General features: G+C 34.8%; 1 protein-coding gene across 3 annotated transcripts in view; it reads right to left on the bottom strand.

The window, feature by feature from the left end:
• Positions 1–21,005, bottom strand: part of ldah (lipid droplet associated hydrolase) — a 68,570-nt gene that overhangs the window by 30,356 nt on the left and 17,209 nt on the right. For all 3 annotated transcript variants that reach the window (XR_015512699.1, XR_015512700.1, NM_001130785.1), the window contains exons 3-4: positions 18,418–18,552; positions 3,036–3,205 (exon numbers count right to left, since the gene is read on the bottom strand). Coding sequence is in view for 1 of the 3 variants with exons in the window: in NM_001130785.1 (NP_001124257.1) it covers positions 3,036–3,205; positions 18,418–18,552 (305 nt within the window). In the remaining 2 variants the exon portion in view is untranslated. The remainder of the gene's footprint in view (positions 1–3,035; positions 3,206–18,417; positions 18,553–21,005) is intronic.

Below are 21,005 nucleotides of genomic sequence, written 5' to 3'. Positions count from 1 at the left end.
TAGGTAGCAATAAATGAGCAAAGGAAAATTAAGGTTTGTTTTAAAAAGATTTAAGACCTACAACACAATATCGCAGTAAATTTAATTTTTCTTTAAGGCCTAAGATCTTGGTTTTAGGATTTGAGACATTTTAATAATTTTTAAGACTCCACGGAAGCCCTGGTGTCGCCACGGGCTTGCTTGATTAGGGACTTGTGGAGCTTCACATCGATTGATTTGCTCTTCAGTGTTTGGACTTTCAGCAGTGAAATTTAACCCACACTGAACTGAACTAACTGAAATCTGAAAACTGGACTGACACTGTTCCAATTTAAAACTTCAATGTTAAGCTGCTTTGACACAATGTACACTGTATAAAAGCTCTATATAAATAAAGATTAATTGAATATACATAAAACACAGATTGCTGTGTATCTCTTCAAAGGCAGGGAAAGAGTTAATGAGAAAAAAAAACAAACTTTCAGATTTTTAAAAACAAGTTTATTGATTCACATTTCAGAACTAAATCACTAAAAGTGGTTGGGAAGTGGAGTGTCTCCAAAAGTATCAGAACATATTTTCATCAAAATTTAAAAGACTGCACTGGCCCCATTATTGAAGCTAAAATACATTTCTCTTTGCCAGGAGGAAAATACGCCCCTCAACCAAAGGGAAATACTAAATAAGTGGTTAAGAGAGAGAAAAAAAATTATTTTGGGGTAGAAAAAAATGCTTGAAAGTAAAAATGATAAAGAGGACATCTCAGAGCAGGAAAACCCCAGAGACAGAAAAAAAATCAAGGTTCTTTTCCATGTTATTTAATCTTCTGACCTTTTACACAGCAAGTACAGGGAACAGAAGTATCTCATTATGCTGCTGATTGGCGTTGTCTCGCTGAGGTGACAATGCCAAGTTGCAAATCTCTGAGGTGGTCTGTACTGAACTGTAGCTGTTATTTATACAGCTTTATGTGGGGAATCAGACAGACCTCAGATCTCTAGAGAGGGAAACTCTGAAACTCTTTAGATATGGAACAGGGAAGATGTTGTGGGTCACTGGTCATTGGGGACTTGTTATTTAAAACAAAAGAAAAGAGTCCAACTACTGCAGCAAAAGAAATAATAATAATTTAAAAAATGCTTTTCTTATGCATTTTCTAGACAAGCAAAAAACTTTGACTTATTTTCAGAAACATTATGTCATGAATGTCATATTATAATGTTATTAATTAAGTGAGGTTTTTTCTTAAAACAAGCAGAATAATCTGCCAATAAGGAAATCAAAATAATCTTGTTTTTGATTTGAAATATGTTTATTTTGCTTACCCCTTTGGAAGATTATATTGCTTGTCGTCTAGAGCAGAAATATACAGTGCTGTTACAAATACAGGTAGCCTCCATAAAATATGAGCAGTTGAGGTTTTAATACTAAAAGCTTTCCCCCAAGATTTCATTAGAAAAAGAAAATGGGGTAAAAGTCCATTGGTATAATAAATGTTTTTCTCAAATTGATGCTGACCAAAATTATTGGCCCTAGAAATTATGAAAATATCACTGAAGTATATTCATAGGTACCTAATTAATTTTGAAAATAATAAATACATTTAACAGATGAGGAATTTCTACAGAAGAAATAATATAACATAATGTAATGTAATAATGTAATATTGTGCATTTTAATGTCCGATTGTGAATGTACACTGTAAAACCCAGAAAGTTAAGGTAACTCAAACCAACTGAGTAATGTAAAACCCAATAAGTTAAGGCAACTCAAACTGTTTGAGGAAACTGATTGCTACAAACCATTTGATGTAAAAACTCATTTATATGAGTACTGTGAACTTACTCTATTTCAGCTGAAGTAATGAGGTTCTTTTCAAAAGAGTAGAATTAACTTCCAGTACATTTTGATAAAGTTGACTGTTGGGTTTTATAGTAGGATTCAGATAAAAGTCTTTATTGGTTAAAATGCAATGTTATTAGCCCTCCTGTGAAATGTTTTTTTTTTTTCAAATACTCAAGGGAAAAAGAGCAAGGAAATTGTCAGAATAAATCCAATAATATGTTTTCCTTCTGGAGAAATTCCTATTTCTTTTAATTTGGCTGGATTCAATGCAGCTTTTACATTTATTAAAACAAATACAAGGCAACACAGTGGCGCAGTAGGTAGTTCTGTCACCTCACAGCAAGAAGGTCGCTGGTTTAAGCTTCGGCTGGGTCAGTTGGCATTTCTGTGTGGAGTTTGCATGTTCCCCCCGCATTTGCATGGGTTTCCTCCGGGTGCTCCGGTTTCGCCCACAAGTCCAAAGACATGCGGTACAGGTGAACTGGCTAAGCTAAATTGTCCGTACAGTATGTGTGTGAATGAGTGCGTATGGATGTTTCCCAGAGAAGGGTTGCAGCTGGAAGGGCATCCGCTGCATAAAACAATATGCTGAATAAGTTGGCGGTTCATTCCGCTGTGCCGACTCCAAATCAATAAAGGGACTAAGCCGAAAAGAAAATGAATGACTGAAAACAGATATTAGGGTCAATATTATTAGCCCCCTTGAGTAACTTGACTGACTACAGAACAAATCGGGTTAGTCCAATGAGTTGCCTAATAAACCTAACTTGCCCAGTGAACCAAATTAACCTAGTTAATCTTTTAAACTGCTCTTTAAAACCAACACTACTGAATACAAGTATCTTGCAATATACTTTTAAAGAGAAAGAGAGATAGAGAGAGATAGAGAGAGAGATATGATATATTATTTATATTTTTATTTAATTATTATATGTATATATCTTTTTTTACTACTACTACTGTTTACAGTGTTTTTTTTTATTATAAATGTATGTTCTTTTATTTTTATGTAAACTTTATAACTGCATTGGCAATACATTTGTAGCGTTTGTCATGCCAATAAAGCAGTTATTGAATTGAATTGAGAAAGAGAGAGAAAGAGAGAGAGAGAGACTGAGAGTCAGAGAGAGAGAGAGAGCATAATGTAAATTGCTAGATGATGTGCAGAATAGCTTTAACTTAATGTTACTTTCTCACCCAGTCGCTCATACCTTTAGTTCTGGGTCTCTCTTCATCATCTCTAGGATGATATAGCAGCCAATAGAGTGGCCAATCAGAAGCAAGTTGGTGCCCTGAGGCACATGCTTTCGTAGGAAGGCCAGCTTGTGTTCAATCTGCCCGTCTAATCCGAAAACATCCTCCTTCTCAGTCACAGATGCATCTTTGAAAAAAAAAACAAGTGGAGAAAAAAAATAGCTTTCACCGCAAATCCAGAGCACATCATCACATGGTGGTCAGGACCATTGCCAGCGCTTTCATCATGACCTAGAACTAATAAATACAGCAAATAATATAATTAGACAAAGCTGCCTAGTTTGATCGATTGTGGATTTCCGATCACAGCTGAACGTGGACTGTAAAAGATCCAGAAGGCACTTTAAATTGTTAAGAGCTCCATATAAGACATTTTCTTTCATCATCTTGATCTTGTTCTTCATTATTTCTTTGGAAAGGAGTACAATTACGCTCTATTGAACTCTATCGCAGTAACCAGAGATCCCGATAACGCTTGGAGGGCTTTGATATGAATATCTTTCTACAGGTGCTCAATTCACCTGCATGAACCTGAGAAAGGCTGAGAATTAGAAAGACAATGGAGAGTCCAGAAACAAAAGGCTGAGAGAAGAAGCCGGGCCGAGGTGAAGCTCAGGCATTTATCATTGTGATGAGTTATGAGAGCAGAACTGTTAATGATGAGACAGGGGGAGAGAGAGGAGTACCAGAGGGGAGAGAGAAATAACTCATTTTAGCTTCAAGACTTAAAGAGACAAAGTGCTCCTTCATGAGACATATCGCAATATATGGTTCTTGGAGCACACAGCATCTTCTCCTCTTGCTAAAATAATAAAGATATCTCAACTGACGTAGTTGCACATGGCTAATTACTTAGACCAGTTTTATGATGAGAAGTGCTGGAATAACAAATCCTAAGGGCCCCGTAGATTATCTAGAATTGGACTATTGTTGAAAGGCAAATTAATGTATTTTTAAGCGTCTTTTGTTTATTTAGAGTTTTTGCTTTTAGAATTTATTTTATTTGTTTTTTCCCAAGGAAATTTATGTTTTTACATTCATAAAAAATAGAGTGCAACAGAGTGAAAAGATATGCTACTTCCTTATTCACACAAAGATATACACTCACCGGCCACTTTATTAGGTACACCTGTTCAACTGCTCATTAACGTAAATTTCTAATCAGCCAATCACATGGCAGGAACTCAATGCATTTAGACACGTAGACATGGTCAAGACGATCTGCTGCAGCTCAAATTAAGCATCAGAATGAAGAAGAAAGGTGATTTAAGTCACTTTGAACGTGACATGGTTGTTGATGGCAAATGAGCTGATCTAAGTATTTCAGAAACTGCTGATCTACTGGGATTTTCAAGCACAACCATCTCTAGGGTTAACAGAGAGAAGAATGGCCAGACAGACATAGAAAGGCAACAGTAACTCAAATAGCCACTCGTTACAACAGAGGTATGCAGAAGAGCATCTTTGAACACACAACACATCAAACCTTGAGGTGGATGGGCTACAACAGCAGAAGACCACACCAAGTGCCATTTCTGTCAGTTACAAACAGGAATCTGAGGCTACAATTCACACAGGCTCACCAACACTGGACAATAGAAGATTGGAAAAACGTTGCCTGGTCTTGATGAGTCTTAATTTCTGCTGCAACATTCGGATGGTCATAATATCCCATCAACAACATGAAAGCACAGTGTCTCTATATTCTGATGGCTACTTCCAGCAGAATCATCTCAGACTGGTTTCTTGAACATGACAATGAGTTCAATGCACTCAACTGGCCTCCACAGTCACCAGATCTCTACCCAATAGAGCACCTTTGGGATGTGGTGGAACGGGAGATTCACATCATGGATGTGTAGACAACTGTGTGTTGCTATCATGTCAATATGGACCAAAATCTCTAAGGAACTTTTCCAGTACCTTGTTGAATATATGCCACAAAGGATTAAGGCAGTTCTGAAGGCAAAAGGGGGATCAATCCGGTACTAGTAAGTTGTACCTAATAAAGTGCACGTATATATATATGCATTTCCAATATATTTTTCTAAGGTTAGTATTTTTAACCCCCATAAAAAAAAAAGAAATTTGTTTTAGATTAACTACTGAGTAAATTAGTAATATACCATGAACAAGGATTAATAACTTGCCATGTTAACCTAATTGACCCGCACTTAAGCTGAATATTAGTATTTTGCAATATACTGTAACTAGTAAAATGTTATGTACTGTCATCATGGCAAAGACAAAATAAATTTGTGATTAGAAATTAGTTATTAAAACTAACATGATTTAATAATAAAATATGTTAACTCTTAACTTATATATGTATCTCAACAATATGTGTATAGATATATAAGATAAAAACATTCATAAGATAAAAAAACAGCTCAAAAAACGGAAAAGGGTGAAGGAGCAAAGAAGAAATGCATGTGACCTTAAGGTACAGACACATGCAGGGGAGATAAAAAGGAAGCCGAAAAGAGGAGGAACTAATGAAACCCATTCAGAAAGTTCAAAACGCTAAATCATTTTCATTGCATAAAATACCAGTGGATGAACATGAATGATAAGATAAGACAGAAAAAAAGACATGCACATCAAGAGGGGCCTGAGACAAAACACAAGATTCAAAACTTTCTTTCCCATATGCAGCACAGCTTAAAGTTGGGTTTGATGCAGAATTTCTGTTAACTATAAGGCCAGATTTACTGCCAAATATCAATATGTAAAGGTCATATGGCATGTGATTTAAAGAGAGAAAAATAAGATTTTATTATATATTCATAGACATTATTACATTTTTAAAAATATTTTATTTATTTATTTATTAAGACTTTATTAAATGTCTCAGTCATAAACGTTAATTTAGAGATGTTTTCAACACAAGAAAACCTCATAGAGCCAAGAAAACCAGATAATGTATTAAACGTTATGATTATTTTACAAACAACTGTCTGATTGTGCTCTATTGGGCCCTGGTTACATCTGCTATAAAGATGCATTTTGCTCGATCGCATCACAAGCAGATTTGGTAGATGCATTCCTGTTTACACCTGGTGTTTTAATCCCCCTCTTCTGTCTGTGAAACAAATGTGTATAAAATGTTTCTGATCTTTTGATTGATCTGTACAAATTACTGACAATGGAAAATAAAGCAGCTACAAAAAGTATAGTCTCTCGTTTCTGCTCTGACAGCCATAAACAACACTAACATGTCTGGCCAAATGTGCTTTACATTACTTCTGTATGTTTTTAAAGGTGGACAAGCTTAAAATTACAGATTAAGTTTACAACTATATTTACACCCAAACCCTTTTGAACCCCATCTTCTCTCCCTACTGCATGACAACCTCATAACATGTGCAGTTCTGAGTGTGCCTCACACAGGTTAGTGGGCTTGACAAACCACCTGTAGGAATCACTGTTTCATCTCGCGGACACTTGCACCAGTACAATTTGCACCAGTTTTACACATTTGCACACTTTCTTACAATCCAAAAAATAATAAATTGTGCATTTATGAAGTGTGCTTTACATAGGTGAGTGGGCTTGACAAACCACCTGTAGAAGCACTCCTTTTTTCTCTAAAAAAAAAAAGCACTTGCCCCTCCTTACACTAGCACTTAATTCTCTGAGCATTAACAGTTTGTATCTCAAACTTTGTATAATTAGCACTTCTTGTGTTTATTGCTGTCTTGTTGAATTACCGAATGACTCAATTGTAAGTCACTTTGGACAAAAAGGTCTGCTAATTAACAGCTTCAAAATCATGTTTAAATTTTTTGACATGCACACGCTGCACAAAGTGCAGAGTTTACCTACTGTGTTTGTGTTCTTCCATCCTTATTTTATTTGTTTTCAAAAATTAAACTTCATATTCATCTTCTTGTGTCCTGGCTATAGGAGACAGCGAGCACACAAATTTTTGCAATGAAGTTAATATAAATCAAGTAGTAAAAATGCAAATTCCTATACTGAAAATATTGTTTATCACATCCCTATTAATCTGATTCATATCTTTAGATGTGTATTTCTTTCACATCAATTGTAATGTAAATACAATGCTTGGTTTAAATGCAACTAGGAACTTAGCTAAAACTTAAAAATATTCAAAATGATTATTGTTTTTACATTTTTTTCTGATCAAATAAATCCAACCTTGGTGAACATAAGGGTTGCCGTTATGATAACTATTTATTAGTTATGACAGTTTTGGGATGCGAAGTAGGACCATAAAAAGGAAACCCAGCTCTACAGCATACACATAATTTCCGAAAATCTATTTAACCAATAATATTTTCGTAAAAGTACTGACAGGCTCTCAATCCAGGGCTATTTTCATTCATGAATATAAGCGAGAGATCAGACACTGAGCCGTGAAGTCAGTGACCTGTGCAAGCACACACATTTAGCTCTCCCCAACCACTCCTTACACCTCATTTCCCATTTTCCAAATCTGATCTTGATTTTTTCCCCCCAAGTTTCCCACTGAAGTTTGCCTACAAAGGGGCCCTACATGTTTATCTACCAGCACAGAGGGGCACTATGAGCTCAGAGCCAAAACACCAACAGCACCAGTTCACACACTGAATGGCCTCTCAGGATTACCTCATGAACATTTAAGACTATCCTATACACATTAAACATACTGTACAATACGTGCCTATGACCTTGCTCACCACCTATATTAAAACAATTCTTAACTGTGGGAAAGATGCTTTAAAAAGTCATTTATATTATATTATATAATATTATATTATATAATATTATATTATATTATATTATGTTATATTATATTATATTATATTATATTATATTATATTATATTATATTATATTATATTATATTATATTATATTATATTATATTATATTATATTATATTATATTGTATTATAATTATGCTATATTTTATCATCTTATGTTATGCTATGTTATATTATATTATATTATATTATATTATATTATATTATATTATATTATATTATATTATATTATATTATATTATATTATATTTTATTTTATTATATTATGATGATATTGAGATGATTATAATAATATATACCATTATAATATTATATTAATATGACCATATGAGCATGATACCACTGTAAAAATGCTGGGTTTCACACAATCAATTTGTGTTGGGACACCATAAAAGAAAATAAGTTAACTTATTAGTTGTTACATAATTAAGTGGACTGAACATAAAACAAGTTGGTGGGGGGAAAAACCCTCAAGAATCGTAATGTTTCAGCTCATTTTGAAAAGTTTAAACAAGCAGCAAAACAATTTTTTGATTGTATAGCATCATGCAAATCTATATTCAATAATGATTTCTCTTTCTTTTTTTGGAGTCTGGATCACTCTCTGTAAACCCTAAAAATGTTTTGTGCATGAAAATCTCAGCAGTAATGTGTCATTTCTGAAATATTCCTGTCTGGTACAATCAATCACATTTAAAGTTCACAAATTCATTCAATGATGTGTTTGGCTAATTATTCAGTTTTTTTTTGTATTTGATTATGTGCATGTTTGAATTGTGCGCATTACGTTAAAGAATGTGTATTGAGAAATTGGGCTTGAATTTGAGACTATAAAATACTAGCAACACAAAAGACATTCTATTTGGTAAAGAAGAAAAATGACAGCAACCTGTAATGGGCCCGAAAACGCATTTATGCAACATATGGCAAACACAAATTCCTCAATATAAAATAACGATCTGTTGGCAGGAGCGAGCGATGTATAGGGAGCAGACTGTTAAGTGATTATATCCCCCTCTCAAAAATGTGCAATAAATATGTGGTGTATGTTTCATCTAGGGATCAGGTTGCTGAATATTAATGTCACAAGGAACCACAATAAGTGGTGTTACTGATTAAAACTGGCTTTATAGAGAGGGCTTTTTGAAAGTATTTTTTAAAAAGGTACATATTTGAAACATATGAATGGTGTTTGCATACAAAGAATGCATATATGCATAAGTATAGAACATGTACAAGGCTCCGTGAAAATGGAGTTGGTTTCATCTTGGTTTATCTGGATTTAAAATGTTTATTTATTATTTTAATAATGTAATAACCCAAATTTCAAATTTTGCCAAGAGCCATTTTTGAGGCAATAAGACCATTGATCAGGATATCAAATGTTTTTCTTTATGTCGTAATTGAAAATCACTGGTGTAAAGTAACAAATTACAGACACTCAAATTACTGTAACTGAGTAGTATTTCTCAGGAATTGTGATTTATTAAGTAGTTTTAAAAATGTGCACTTTTACTTTCCCTTGAGCACATTTTAGTGCTGTATCTGTACTTTTACTCCACTACTTTCCTTCAACATGCAGTTACTACTTTATTTAATCTTGTCTACAGGCATTGACTGAGTAAAAATCAGTCCTGTGACTCCTGTCCAATCAAATCACACATAGAAAAGTAAATCACATCATACTAAACAAACTCAAGGCATGGGCGCTTTATAAATTCAGCAAACCATTAGGAAGCCTTAAAAGTGTCCAAGAAGATGTCCAAAATCTTTACAATCAATGACCCAGAGGCTGTTACTGATGAGAAGATGACTACTGTATGACGAATGAAATTGCCAAATAGCCTTAAACAATCACTAATGCACTACAGAATGTTACGTTTACACACACACTAACAAACATAATACATGTAAATGCATCACCTTTTCACAGCATAATACTCAATGCTAACTACTCTTGAGTGGTTTTAAAAGGGTTACTTTTAATTCATAGCTTGAGTGATATTATACAGATACTTTTACTCGCAGTACATTTGTGGGCAAGTAATGGTATTTTTTCTTGAGTATGATTTTTCAGTACTCTTGCCACCACTGCTAAAAAAGAGGGTTATTCCACCAAATACTGATTTCTTAACTATTCTAAAGAAACAGTGGTGTTGTGTGGTCTAAAAATAAATACATAAAATAGTTTTTTGTTATTTTATTATGTTCTAATTTTATATTTTTATATGCATTGCTCTAATTAAAACATTTTTTATTTAAAATTACCAAAAAATATATCTGCATCTTACAGAATAAAACAAAAGTATGTTTTACTCAAACACATAACTATAGACTGTAAATTCAAGTGGTCTGTCATTTATCCCAGCTATGATGTAAAAAAGTGATTAGTTACTTTACTTAAAAAATGAGTAAACCTGTTGCCTTAAAAGCAACAGACTTTTCTTTTAAAAAATGAGTAAAGCAGTTAAAACTTGGTACTGCTAAGTTAACTTAATTTTAATAATTATGCCATGCTTTGTTTACTTAAAAGTTTTAAAGCAACATGTTAATTCACTTTAGTAAAGTCAAGTAATTGCTTTAAAAGCTGGAATAGTTGGTGGTTCATTTTGCTGTGGTGACGCCTGATAAATAAGGGACTAAGCTGAAGAAAGATGAATGAATTTTATGACCATATGGAAATACAAATTTAAATTGAATGATTTCTCTTTTTTGGAGTCTGGGTCATTGTTTGTGAACCCTAGAGATGGTTTGTGCATGAAGCTCTCAGCAGATGAGTAATTTCTGAAATACTCCTGTGTGGTCCAATCAATCATATTTAAAACTCAGCAATTCACTCTTTGAACATTAAAGAGCATCAGAACAACAGAGTGATCAATGAGTGTGTATGGCTAATTATTATAACAGGTTTATTCACTCTTTAAAGTCAACTAATTGCTTCAAAATTCAGAATAGTTGGCAGTTCATTCTGCTGTGGCCACCCCTGATAAATAAGGGACTAAGCCGAAGGAAAATGAATGAATATTATGACCATATGGAAATGCAAATTTAAATTTAATAATGAATTCTCTTTTTTTTTTCTAAGTTTGGGTCATTCTTTGTAAACCCTAGGGATGCATGTATGAAGAGGTGCATGAAAATACTCCTGTCTGGTCTAATCAATCATATTCAAAGTTCAGCCATTAACTCTCTGAACATTAAAGAGCATTACAATAACAGAGTGACCGATGAGTGTGTATGGCTAATTATTATAACAAGTTTAAAGTCAACTAATTGCTTTAAAAGCAATGGGATTACTCTCTCTTTTTTAAAGTAAAATCAACTAATTCTTATGATCACACAATCTACATCAGTCTCGAAAGCCAAATGACAATCAATATCCAACTAAACTGAACAATATTATCCTACACACAAAAATATGAGACCAATTTATTTAAATATAAGCACCCATGTGCAGCCTGCTAATGTATATGCCTCTAATCAGCAAGACAAACATGAAACCCAATATGACTATAACTGGTCATAAAGGGTCATACCAACCAAACCACTTGGAACAATCAATTTCCTTTTTACTACACCCCAGGCAGTCCCACAAGAACGATGGAAATTCCTTTTTTATGCATGCTTTAATAGCCTGGGCATAAACAGAGGGTAATTGAGTCATATCAGAGAAGGGAAAGTAGATTTTGACTAGTGACTCTCTTACAAAATGACTGAGACTTGTAGGTCTGGCGGACAGCTTGACCCAGGGCAGGGTTATTGACATTGGCAGAGTCCAAAATGTTTCCCCCGTGTTTGCATTAACAGATATTTTTACTGTAATCAAAAGGCATCAATCACAAATCGCAAAACCACAGAAACAGTTCCTCCACAGAGATTTGGCATGTTTACCCCACTACCGTTTCCCTTTGCTTTTGTTTATGTTTCCAAAACACGGGGATGTAATATCACTTAATATATGCCGTTAAATACAACCAGGCCTGTAATGCCAAAGGGACTGAAGTGTTTGGCGGTGGAAGTTTAAGATCTCATCAATGAACTCTAAGTCTCTCTGTGGCTGCGCTGGACTAGACCAAAGGAGGTTTCTGCGGGTTCCCGAATGGCTGTGCTGGCTGCTGACCGCTGGCTGACCAAGTGCTCTTTGAACAGTAGTCCATCAATGGGCAGCATTCACATGAACAGCCAGTAGTGACTTCTGGTGGAGGAAGTTGAATTTGAAAACTTTAAGTTGTTTGATAGGTCAGCTAAAGAAGAAACCGCAAACCAGATCTGATGCCACCGGGTTACGGAAAACAGCAAATAGAAAGACCACTAATTCTACTACCAGCTTGGCTTTTTAAACCCTTAAATTATCACAATGTTTTGGTCAAATTTATTAAATAATATTTATTTTAAGCCAGTGCTATTTTAATGTTTGTACACTATAATCGTTTAAATACGCTTGTATTTTTTTTTCAAAGGAAATGAAACATAAATATAAAATATTTGTTTTTAAACTATAGTGCTATTTTAATATTTGCAAATTAAACATTATAGCTTGTGTTAATATTGTTAATTAACGTTTATTTTTATTTGTATGAAATAAATTCTAAATAAATTTATTTTTATATTATTTTATTTTAGCCATTTTTATTATAGTTGTTATTTTATTATGTTTTTCAAAATGTCAATTTTTTTAATTACATTTTAATTAATCTAATATTTATCACTATTTATTTCAGCTTTATTTAAATGAATAATGATTTTTATTATTATTATTATTATTATTATTATTATTATTATTATTATTATTATTAATTCATTCATTCATTCATGTTCTTTTAGGCTTAGTCCCTTTATTAATCTTGGGTCACCACAATGGAATAAACCGCCAACTGCAACCCATAACTGGGAAACACCCATACACACTCAATCACACACTACACTACAGGCAATTTAGCTTACCCAATTCACCTGTAACTCATGTCTTTGGACTTGTGGGGGAAACCAGAGCACCCGAAGGAAACCCAACACGGGGAGAACATGCAAGCTCCACACAGAAATGTCAACTGTGCCAGCTGAGGCTCGAAACAGTGACCTTCTTGCTGTGAGGCGATTGTGCTACCCACTGCGCCACTGCATCGCCTTACTATTATAATAATTATAATATTTTTTTATGATTTAATATGAGGATTATCTACCCCACAATTCTGCATTTGATTGTCTTTTGTTATTGTATTCAAGCTTCAAAAAGAAATATTAAGATTTGTATTTATCTGCCTATATACACTTGTTTTCGCCTTTTCAATATCAGCCAAAAATTCCATATCAGCGCATTAGTACCTAGTTATTAACGTTGTAAGTGTTTGACTCTTCTAAAGCATTAAAAATACCATAATATGTTTGCAGATATTTAAGAAACATGCAAAGTGAACATACAGTAATTATTATCTGAAAAACAATGCTGAAGTCAGATATTCTGCTTTGAACATGTGCATTCTGTGCCAGAAGGTCTGTCTTGTTTTGGTCATTTAACCCACCCAATGCCAGTTTAGCCAATTATATTTTAGTACTTCAGGTTGCCTTGTTGGAAAACCATATTTTATTCTTTCAGTCTGGAAGGCTGTCAGAGTATGCGTTCACAACCGAAAATGTGACCTCCAGTGGACAGTAGCAGCCCCCAAAATGAGATGCAGATTCAGAGTTCCACATGAGGTGGTTATTAATTAGCAAATAATATAAATATTACAAATTTAAACAATAGGTGGACAGTTTAAATTGTAACCCCTTGTGTTAACAATACGCTTTGAAGAAATTTGCAGTTACAAACAATTTGGCTGTTTGCACCAGACGAAACTCAACAGAAATTTAAATACAGCCGATCAGAAGCACAGAATATACACTCACTGCACTTTAATGAAATGATTTATAATCTAATTAACACATATTAAACTTCTTTACCACTATTAAATGTACATTCTGAATCACTATATGTTGGTTTTGAGTCACAGCTCTAAAGTTCAATTTCAAACCGTTAATTTTATTTCCAAGACCTGGGGCCTCATGTACGAAGACTTGCGTGGAAATCTTACTAAAACATTGCGTACGCACAAAGCTGTAAATGTGCGTACGCAGAAAAAAATTCAGATGTATGAAACACTGGGTACGCCGAATCTCACGCATATTCTTTTGTACATCCGAATGAACGTGAAACTAAGCACAACATGCACGAGCACAAAACCCCTCCCTGCCTCCTCTCCCGTATGAATATGCTAATGACTCTACTTTGGCAAAACCCAAAGAAAAAGCAATGGCAAAAGCAAGCAAAAAGAGTAACTTTGAACAGAATGTGAATTGGAGGTGCTGCTTTCGGAGGTAGACCCTCAACAGCCTTAGTGGCGCAGCTCGTAAGACGCATGTCAACATGTTTTGACACGTTCGAGCATGAACTTGGTTCGAATCCAGCGTCTGATGAACTCTTTCTTCTTTTTTCCCCCGCTACATATCAGATTTTGCCTACTATTTATCACGAGAAAGACAAGTAGGAATCATTAATAAGTCTGTACATCATATTTTATTTGCACATTTAATGAATGGAAATGTTTCTGATTCACGCATGCAAATTCATCTTCAGATAGTGTCTTTATAGCAATGTGCGTGCAGTAGATAGCTCAGATTACATTGGCAAAACAGGCGACCGCTGCAAATTGTGCTTTAACGTTTAGCTGGTCAAATGTATGGTATGGAAACCTTATATACCTGCTATATGAACCCGTCTCATACAGCTGCCATTGCAAGGCTCAGACACTTTGTAGAGAGGAATTTAACACAACTGCCTCTAGGAGTTGCCAATGGAAATAAAACAGACACGCACAAAAAATCTGCGTACGCCAGCCATAAAGCTGGCGTGGAGCTGCGCACATTCCCACGTTCAGTTCATTGTTAGTAAATCCAAACGTGAGTGATTATGAGCGTGAAACCTGGCGTACGCAAAGTTTTTGTGCATACGCAGCGTTGATACATGAGGCCCCTGATGTAAACTATCTACTGCTGCTTTCAGTAGTATTGCAATAAATGTCATGTAAAATGACTTTCAAACTTACATTCTTAGCATTTAACACAGAATAAAGCACATGAGGTTTAACTGAGTTGATCCTTGTCAGTTTTCTGTTGTTCAGCTGCAAGAAATATAAGGCATTTCTAAAATATAAATTTCAGGTGTTAGTTACGATAAAAAAAATCCTATTAATATGGAAAGTATTCCTTCTATAGCATGCCATTGCTTTTATTTATACCAGGATTTAAATCAGCCTTAAAGGCTTGAAACAGTGTCGTCAGTCTGTTAACCTGTGCTTGCTTGTGTTTTGAACCAGGAGTGCAATACCTAGTTCAACCACTGGGTGTCAAACTTAAATAGTACATCTTTAATTAATGATAATTGACAATAAGTGCATAATAACCAATTCATTAAAATTCTAACAGCAAATAAAATTCAAAATAAAATAAAAAATAAAAAACACACCCTTGAGCATATGGCCCCGTCCTCAAACCATGCAATTGGTTGATCCAGCACTTATGTTAAAACTGCAGAGAGCATCTAAGTAATTCCAGAAAGAAACACAGGAATATCCAAATTATAAATCACTAAAGCCATTTGTTTAATCTAACATTATAAAAAAGGTTCTGCACATGCCCGCATGATAAAAACAACGTTTCTAGAATCTATTTAGCAGATTTTACTTGATTACACCCTGATATGCTACATCTTGAGAAGCAACACGAGCAGCTATTTCCTTAAACAGGGGCATCTGCGAACCAAATGGCAGAACATGATGAGGGATGGATCATTGAGATGAACAAGACAATATGGCGTGGAAAGAAAAGCCCAGCATATCTGATACCTCAGCCCCCTGATGGTAATCAAGAATGTCAGTCAAATAGCGATATTGAGGAAATGAAATATAACTTTTAATTGCATCCCTTCTTTCATCTTGGCTGCTTTGGCAAACGGCTGCCGCTTTTTGTCATCTCTTGGCACATTTGAATCCGCTGCTGAGTTTTGACTTTTAATCATTCAGCTCATGATTGCATGACATGATATGAACAGCAACGGATATCATCATCTGTTGTGCGAGCCAGAGATCAGCTGCGTGTCACTGAATACTTTAAGACTGTGATTCTGGTCAAAAGTAGTCCACGTGTTCACAATAAATGAGCAATTGTGTGATGCTTCAGTTTGATGATTATTCATATAAACAGGATGATTTAAAGGGCACCTATAACGCCCCTTTTTACAAGATATAATAGTGGTCTTCGGTGTCCCCAGAATGTGTCTGTGAATATTCAGCTGAAAATAAACCACAGATCATTTATTAAAACACATTTTTTTGGGGGGGTGTATGTCTAAAACAGTGCATTATGAGTATTTAGAACATCTACTATTCAATTTAAATCATCTTTATTTCTATAGTGCACTTTTACAACATAGATTGCGTCTAAGCAGTTTTAAAATAGATGTCATAGTAAGTTGAAATTGTGTCTATGGTATGTGGAACTATGATATAGTACATTTTATAAGGTTATATGGGGGCCAAAATTGTACAGCACAATCAAACAACTCGATAATTGCAGTAAATATACCAATGCAGGATTGTCAGTCATTGGCTTGTAGGTGGGGCCTAAAAATTGTGATGTCACATTTCTTACAGAATCAAAACTGCTTGTTTAATAAGGCAGTTTAGGAGTTTTTTTTTATCAGTGTATAGGACAAATGTAGGAAATATTTATCTCATTTATTTTTAGGATGTTTTATTGTGGATCTACCAATTTAATTCTGGCTTTTTTGGTGATCTTGTGGTAACTACACTATAAAAATGTTTATTAATGGATGTGAATTGCATTATGGGACCTTGATCTTTACTCTGTCAATGAAAATTCAACTCTACAGTTTAACAAAGTCACTTTTATTGACATTTTAATAATTTCAAATGATATTAGAAATAATATTTATAGAAATAAGTTTGTAGAAAATGTAGTGGCAGTTTGTTACAATGCTTTTGTACTGTAATATACACCAACCTAGACAATAAATTATTTTAAACTATTAAAAATGTTAATAAAAGTCACCTTTTCAAACTTTTCAAGGATAAAAAGGTTAAAAGAGAAGAAAGATCAAGGTCACATAATTCAATTTAAAACATAAACAAACGGTGGTAGAAACATGAGTCACAAAATACCTAAACCTACAGATATTTTTAGAGTGTATAACACAAAATGACATACTAATAAGTGCAAATCTTTGTATGTCGTTTGTCCAGATAATACAATCGATGAGTCCAGTGTTTATCTTTCCAATCCATCAAGCAAGCCAGAAGAATTGCTGTTTTTGAGATGAAGACATCTGCATGTGGTTTGTCCTACAACAGGTGAGGGCTTGGTAATGTTTTTCCCACGTAGCAAGTTCAATAAAAATGTCCATGCTGCTTTATGGATGAATATGCTGGACTTTTATACACTGGTTCAGACAGAGGAGGAGGTGCTTGGCTCTTTGTCAGTCTTCAATGTATTCCATCATACTGTGCATCTCGCATCTGACAGACACTACTGTACAAACCAGCATATAAGACAGAACACTCTATTTATATGTATAGCTGTGTCTGAAACTCTCAGTCAATGACTTCACAGGAAGTATTTGTTGGAGATTTGGAGATATAAAGTTATGCAGTTGTTTCAAAGAGGCTTCATAATGTCCAGTTAAATTTTTAAATCAAATTAAACGGAGGTCTAACAATAGCTAAGACTGGTTAAATAAATCATAAATGTAAAAATTAAATAAAAATACTAATAATATGACCTTAGACATCAATGCAATGCTGTAAAAAATTAGAAGTGATTTATTGCTTATCCTACACAAAAAAGTAACAGTAATTCAAATGTTATATGAATAAGACTAGCCATTAATAATGGCATTTAATAATAATTAAATTAAACTATAGGACTATTACCAACATAATGTTTAAATGAAATAAAAATAAACCCCTCATAAATATTATTAGTGTAAAAGAATGATGAATAATTTATCTCTGAATAACTAAAGTCACTTAATTATCTGCTGCCATCTACTGACTCAATTATAACAGTGGTGACGACATCACACTGACTCACTGGACAGCACACCGCCAGTGGTTTCTACAGATGACCTATGATGTCACTCTACACTTTTACACTGCTTTCACTATGACATTTATGTAAACACAAGTTCAAACTGTTTAAAGAAGTCCATAACTGTAAGCTCACTATCTGCATACAGATATTTGTGATAACACTGACACTCATTTAAGTTACCCTTTAAAAAGGCAAACTCTTTTAAAGTCCATGGACAACTTGGAGAAAAGGGGGCAGATGATACAGTAAGTTAACCAACTACATGACTATCCACCTTTTGCCTCTATACAGTTGATCAGTAAGTTTTACATCTTCAGAATGACTTATATACAGTGAACTTGTTAGTAATTTTACAGCCAAATCTGGACATTTATAAAGGCTGTCCACATACTTTTGCCCATAGTGTATGTAAAGAGGAAAATGTCTCACCCTCAATCATATCAAAGCTTTCTGGAGGCATACAGTGTCCAGCATGGCTCACAGCCCACACTGGATATCTCTGGAGAAACTTCTGATACAGTGTCCACATGTATGTCTTGTAGAAGCCCACCACACCTGGGTTACCTGTGCAAGGGTGAAAACATCATTTAGCCAAATTGTAGTTATTCTCACTTCAATATAAGGACAGTGAGACATTGCCGTCATACTATATATAAAGCACAAACCCAATCGTATGTTGCATGAAAGATTTGTAGAAATAAACAAAATACATTATATGAGTAAAATTATTGACTTTTCTTTATGCATAAAATCCTTAAGATGTTTAGTAAGTGTTCCATTAGGACATTTGGTAAGTTTTGTATACAGTAAACAAATCAAAACTCAATTTTGGATTGGTAATATGCATTGCTAAGAACTTAATTTGAACAACTGGCAATTTTTGTGATATTTTGAGTTTTACTGAACCCTCAGATTTTAGATATTTAAATATATGTGTCTCAGCCAAATGTTTTTTCTATCCTAACAAATCTTACATTAATGGAAGGCCTATTTATTCCACTTTTGAATTATGTATACATCTCAATTTCCAATAATTGACTCTTAAGACTGCTTTTGTGGTCCAGGGTCACATATAGTTTATTTGTATTATTATTGTGGCATATGGTTCTCCTAAAAACAAAACTAAAAAAAAAAACTAAATTGTTTAAGCAACTGGACTGCATTGTCTTGAATTCTCATTTAGACAAGAGCAGACGTGTGTTCCAGGTCTGCTGACGCAGCTCTGCTGGTTCTCCACAGATGAGGTTAACTGCGAGTGAGGGGAGATAAGGAGATAAATGGCATCTCCGATACCCAGCTGCCTCCAATCCAGAACAATGGGCACTCTGTGTGGTCACAGGGAATTCGGTCTCTCGCTGTAAAAGTATCGACGGGACGCAGCCTCACAGACCCTTTCATTTACCATGCTGTTGTATGTAGTGAAAGTGAAGTGAGATTACACATCTGAGGTGAGAATACACAAACACTTCACACTTACGTTTAAATATTAATGTTTGAAGTTTTACACAGATTGTTAAGTGTTAAAGATTCCAACATCCCTTAAAATTAACTAACTTTGGGACTATTGCAAGTTATGTAAATGTAAGTCTGAGGATGTAAAAATCAGGATAAATTGTAAACAAAACTTATTTGCTATGCTGTATTCAAACTAACAAATAAAACATAATATGCTCTGATTAACAAAGTAATGTAAAGCCTGTATTTTCCTATTATTAGTTAAATTGACCAGTTAAAAAAATCTGAATAATAAATTGTGCTCCAATTCTGATCTTAATTCTAGATTTGTGTAGAGCAGACATTGTAGAGCAAAACAGCAAATTCCTCTATTAGGCTTTGATGTCACGTGACAGACTTTTCTAAAAAACTTTTCGTAACATTTATTTAACGTTTATTTTGATGGTCCATTTGAGTATTAGTAGACTCTCTGCTTAATATCTGCTGATACTGCTCCTTCAACAGACATTTAACGAGAGGGTGCTCGCTGCAGAGCCATTTGAGGAGAGGTGAGCTCCAGAGAGGGGGAGCATGAGCTGTCGCTCCTCCTCCTGTAAGCTGTTTTAATGCGTACACCAACCCCACCCCTAACCCTACCCCCAGTGACATCACTCGTAGAAGAAGTGCAAAAAAGGTGGAGCTCAAGCTTATGCTCCCCCTCTCTGGAGCTCACCTCTCCTCAAATGGCTCTGCAGCGAGCACCACTTGCATTTAACTGACTATAAGTAACTTTGCAAGTACATGTCAGCTTATACTAACCCCAACCCTAACCCCTAACAGTCTACTTATATTAATAAGATATAATTTAATGAAAATTAGTTGGCATGTAGATACAATGTAACTTAAATTCAACAAACGGTCCATCAAAATAAAGTGTGACCAAACCTTTAGCAGAAGGCAGAAGGCATGTACGCAACATGTTTTTCAGCACAATTCATTAAGTTGATCACTTAAAAGCCTATAAAATTCATGTATCAAATAAGAAACAGTAGGCTTTCCAGTATTAAAAGAGAGCTTTCTATCGTGCCGGTCCTCACAGCAGGGGCAGTGTACATTGAGATCTGCTTCACCGATACGAGCGGCCAGGGCCAACAGCAGCCCTTCCGAGCTCTTTTCAAACTGATTAAATCCATTTGTATGTTTTTATTCATGCTGAGGGTTCCCAAATCTCTTTCATATGGGACTTGACATGCTCAAAGTCCGAACTGCTTCAAGCCAGCGTTATTAGAAATGGCAGGTTTTTCCCAACCAGTCACCACAATAAAGTCCCAGACTCTCTCGCTCCAAAGGCAGATGTAGTCAAAGAATGCACTGTCACACATGGCTTCGCAGATAGATTTCATCCATAGGGGCAGAGGAGGTGGAAGAGGAGACAAGTGCTCTAGCTTTAAACACTGCTGCACCCTTGATCTGGCTGATAATTACACAGCTTTCTCATTTTTCTGTCCACGCTGAAGGTGAAAATGCTGCACAAAGTTGAAAGCAAATGAACCACAGACCGTCTATTTCAACTTTTTTTGGAA

Source organism: Danio rerio, chromosome 17 (genome assembly GCF_052040795.2).
Source record: "Danio rerio strain M-AB ecotype USA chromosome 17, GRCz13ab, whole genome shotgun sequence".
In the NCBI taxonomy this organism is placed as follows: Eukaryota; Metazoa; Chordata; class Actinopteri; order Cypriniformes; family Danionidae; genus Danio; species Danio rerio.
Note: the sequence above shows the minus strand (reverse complement) of the source record. Positions and strands in the feature narration are given on the sequence as shown.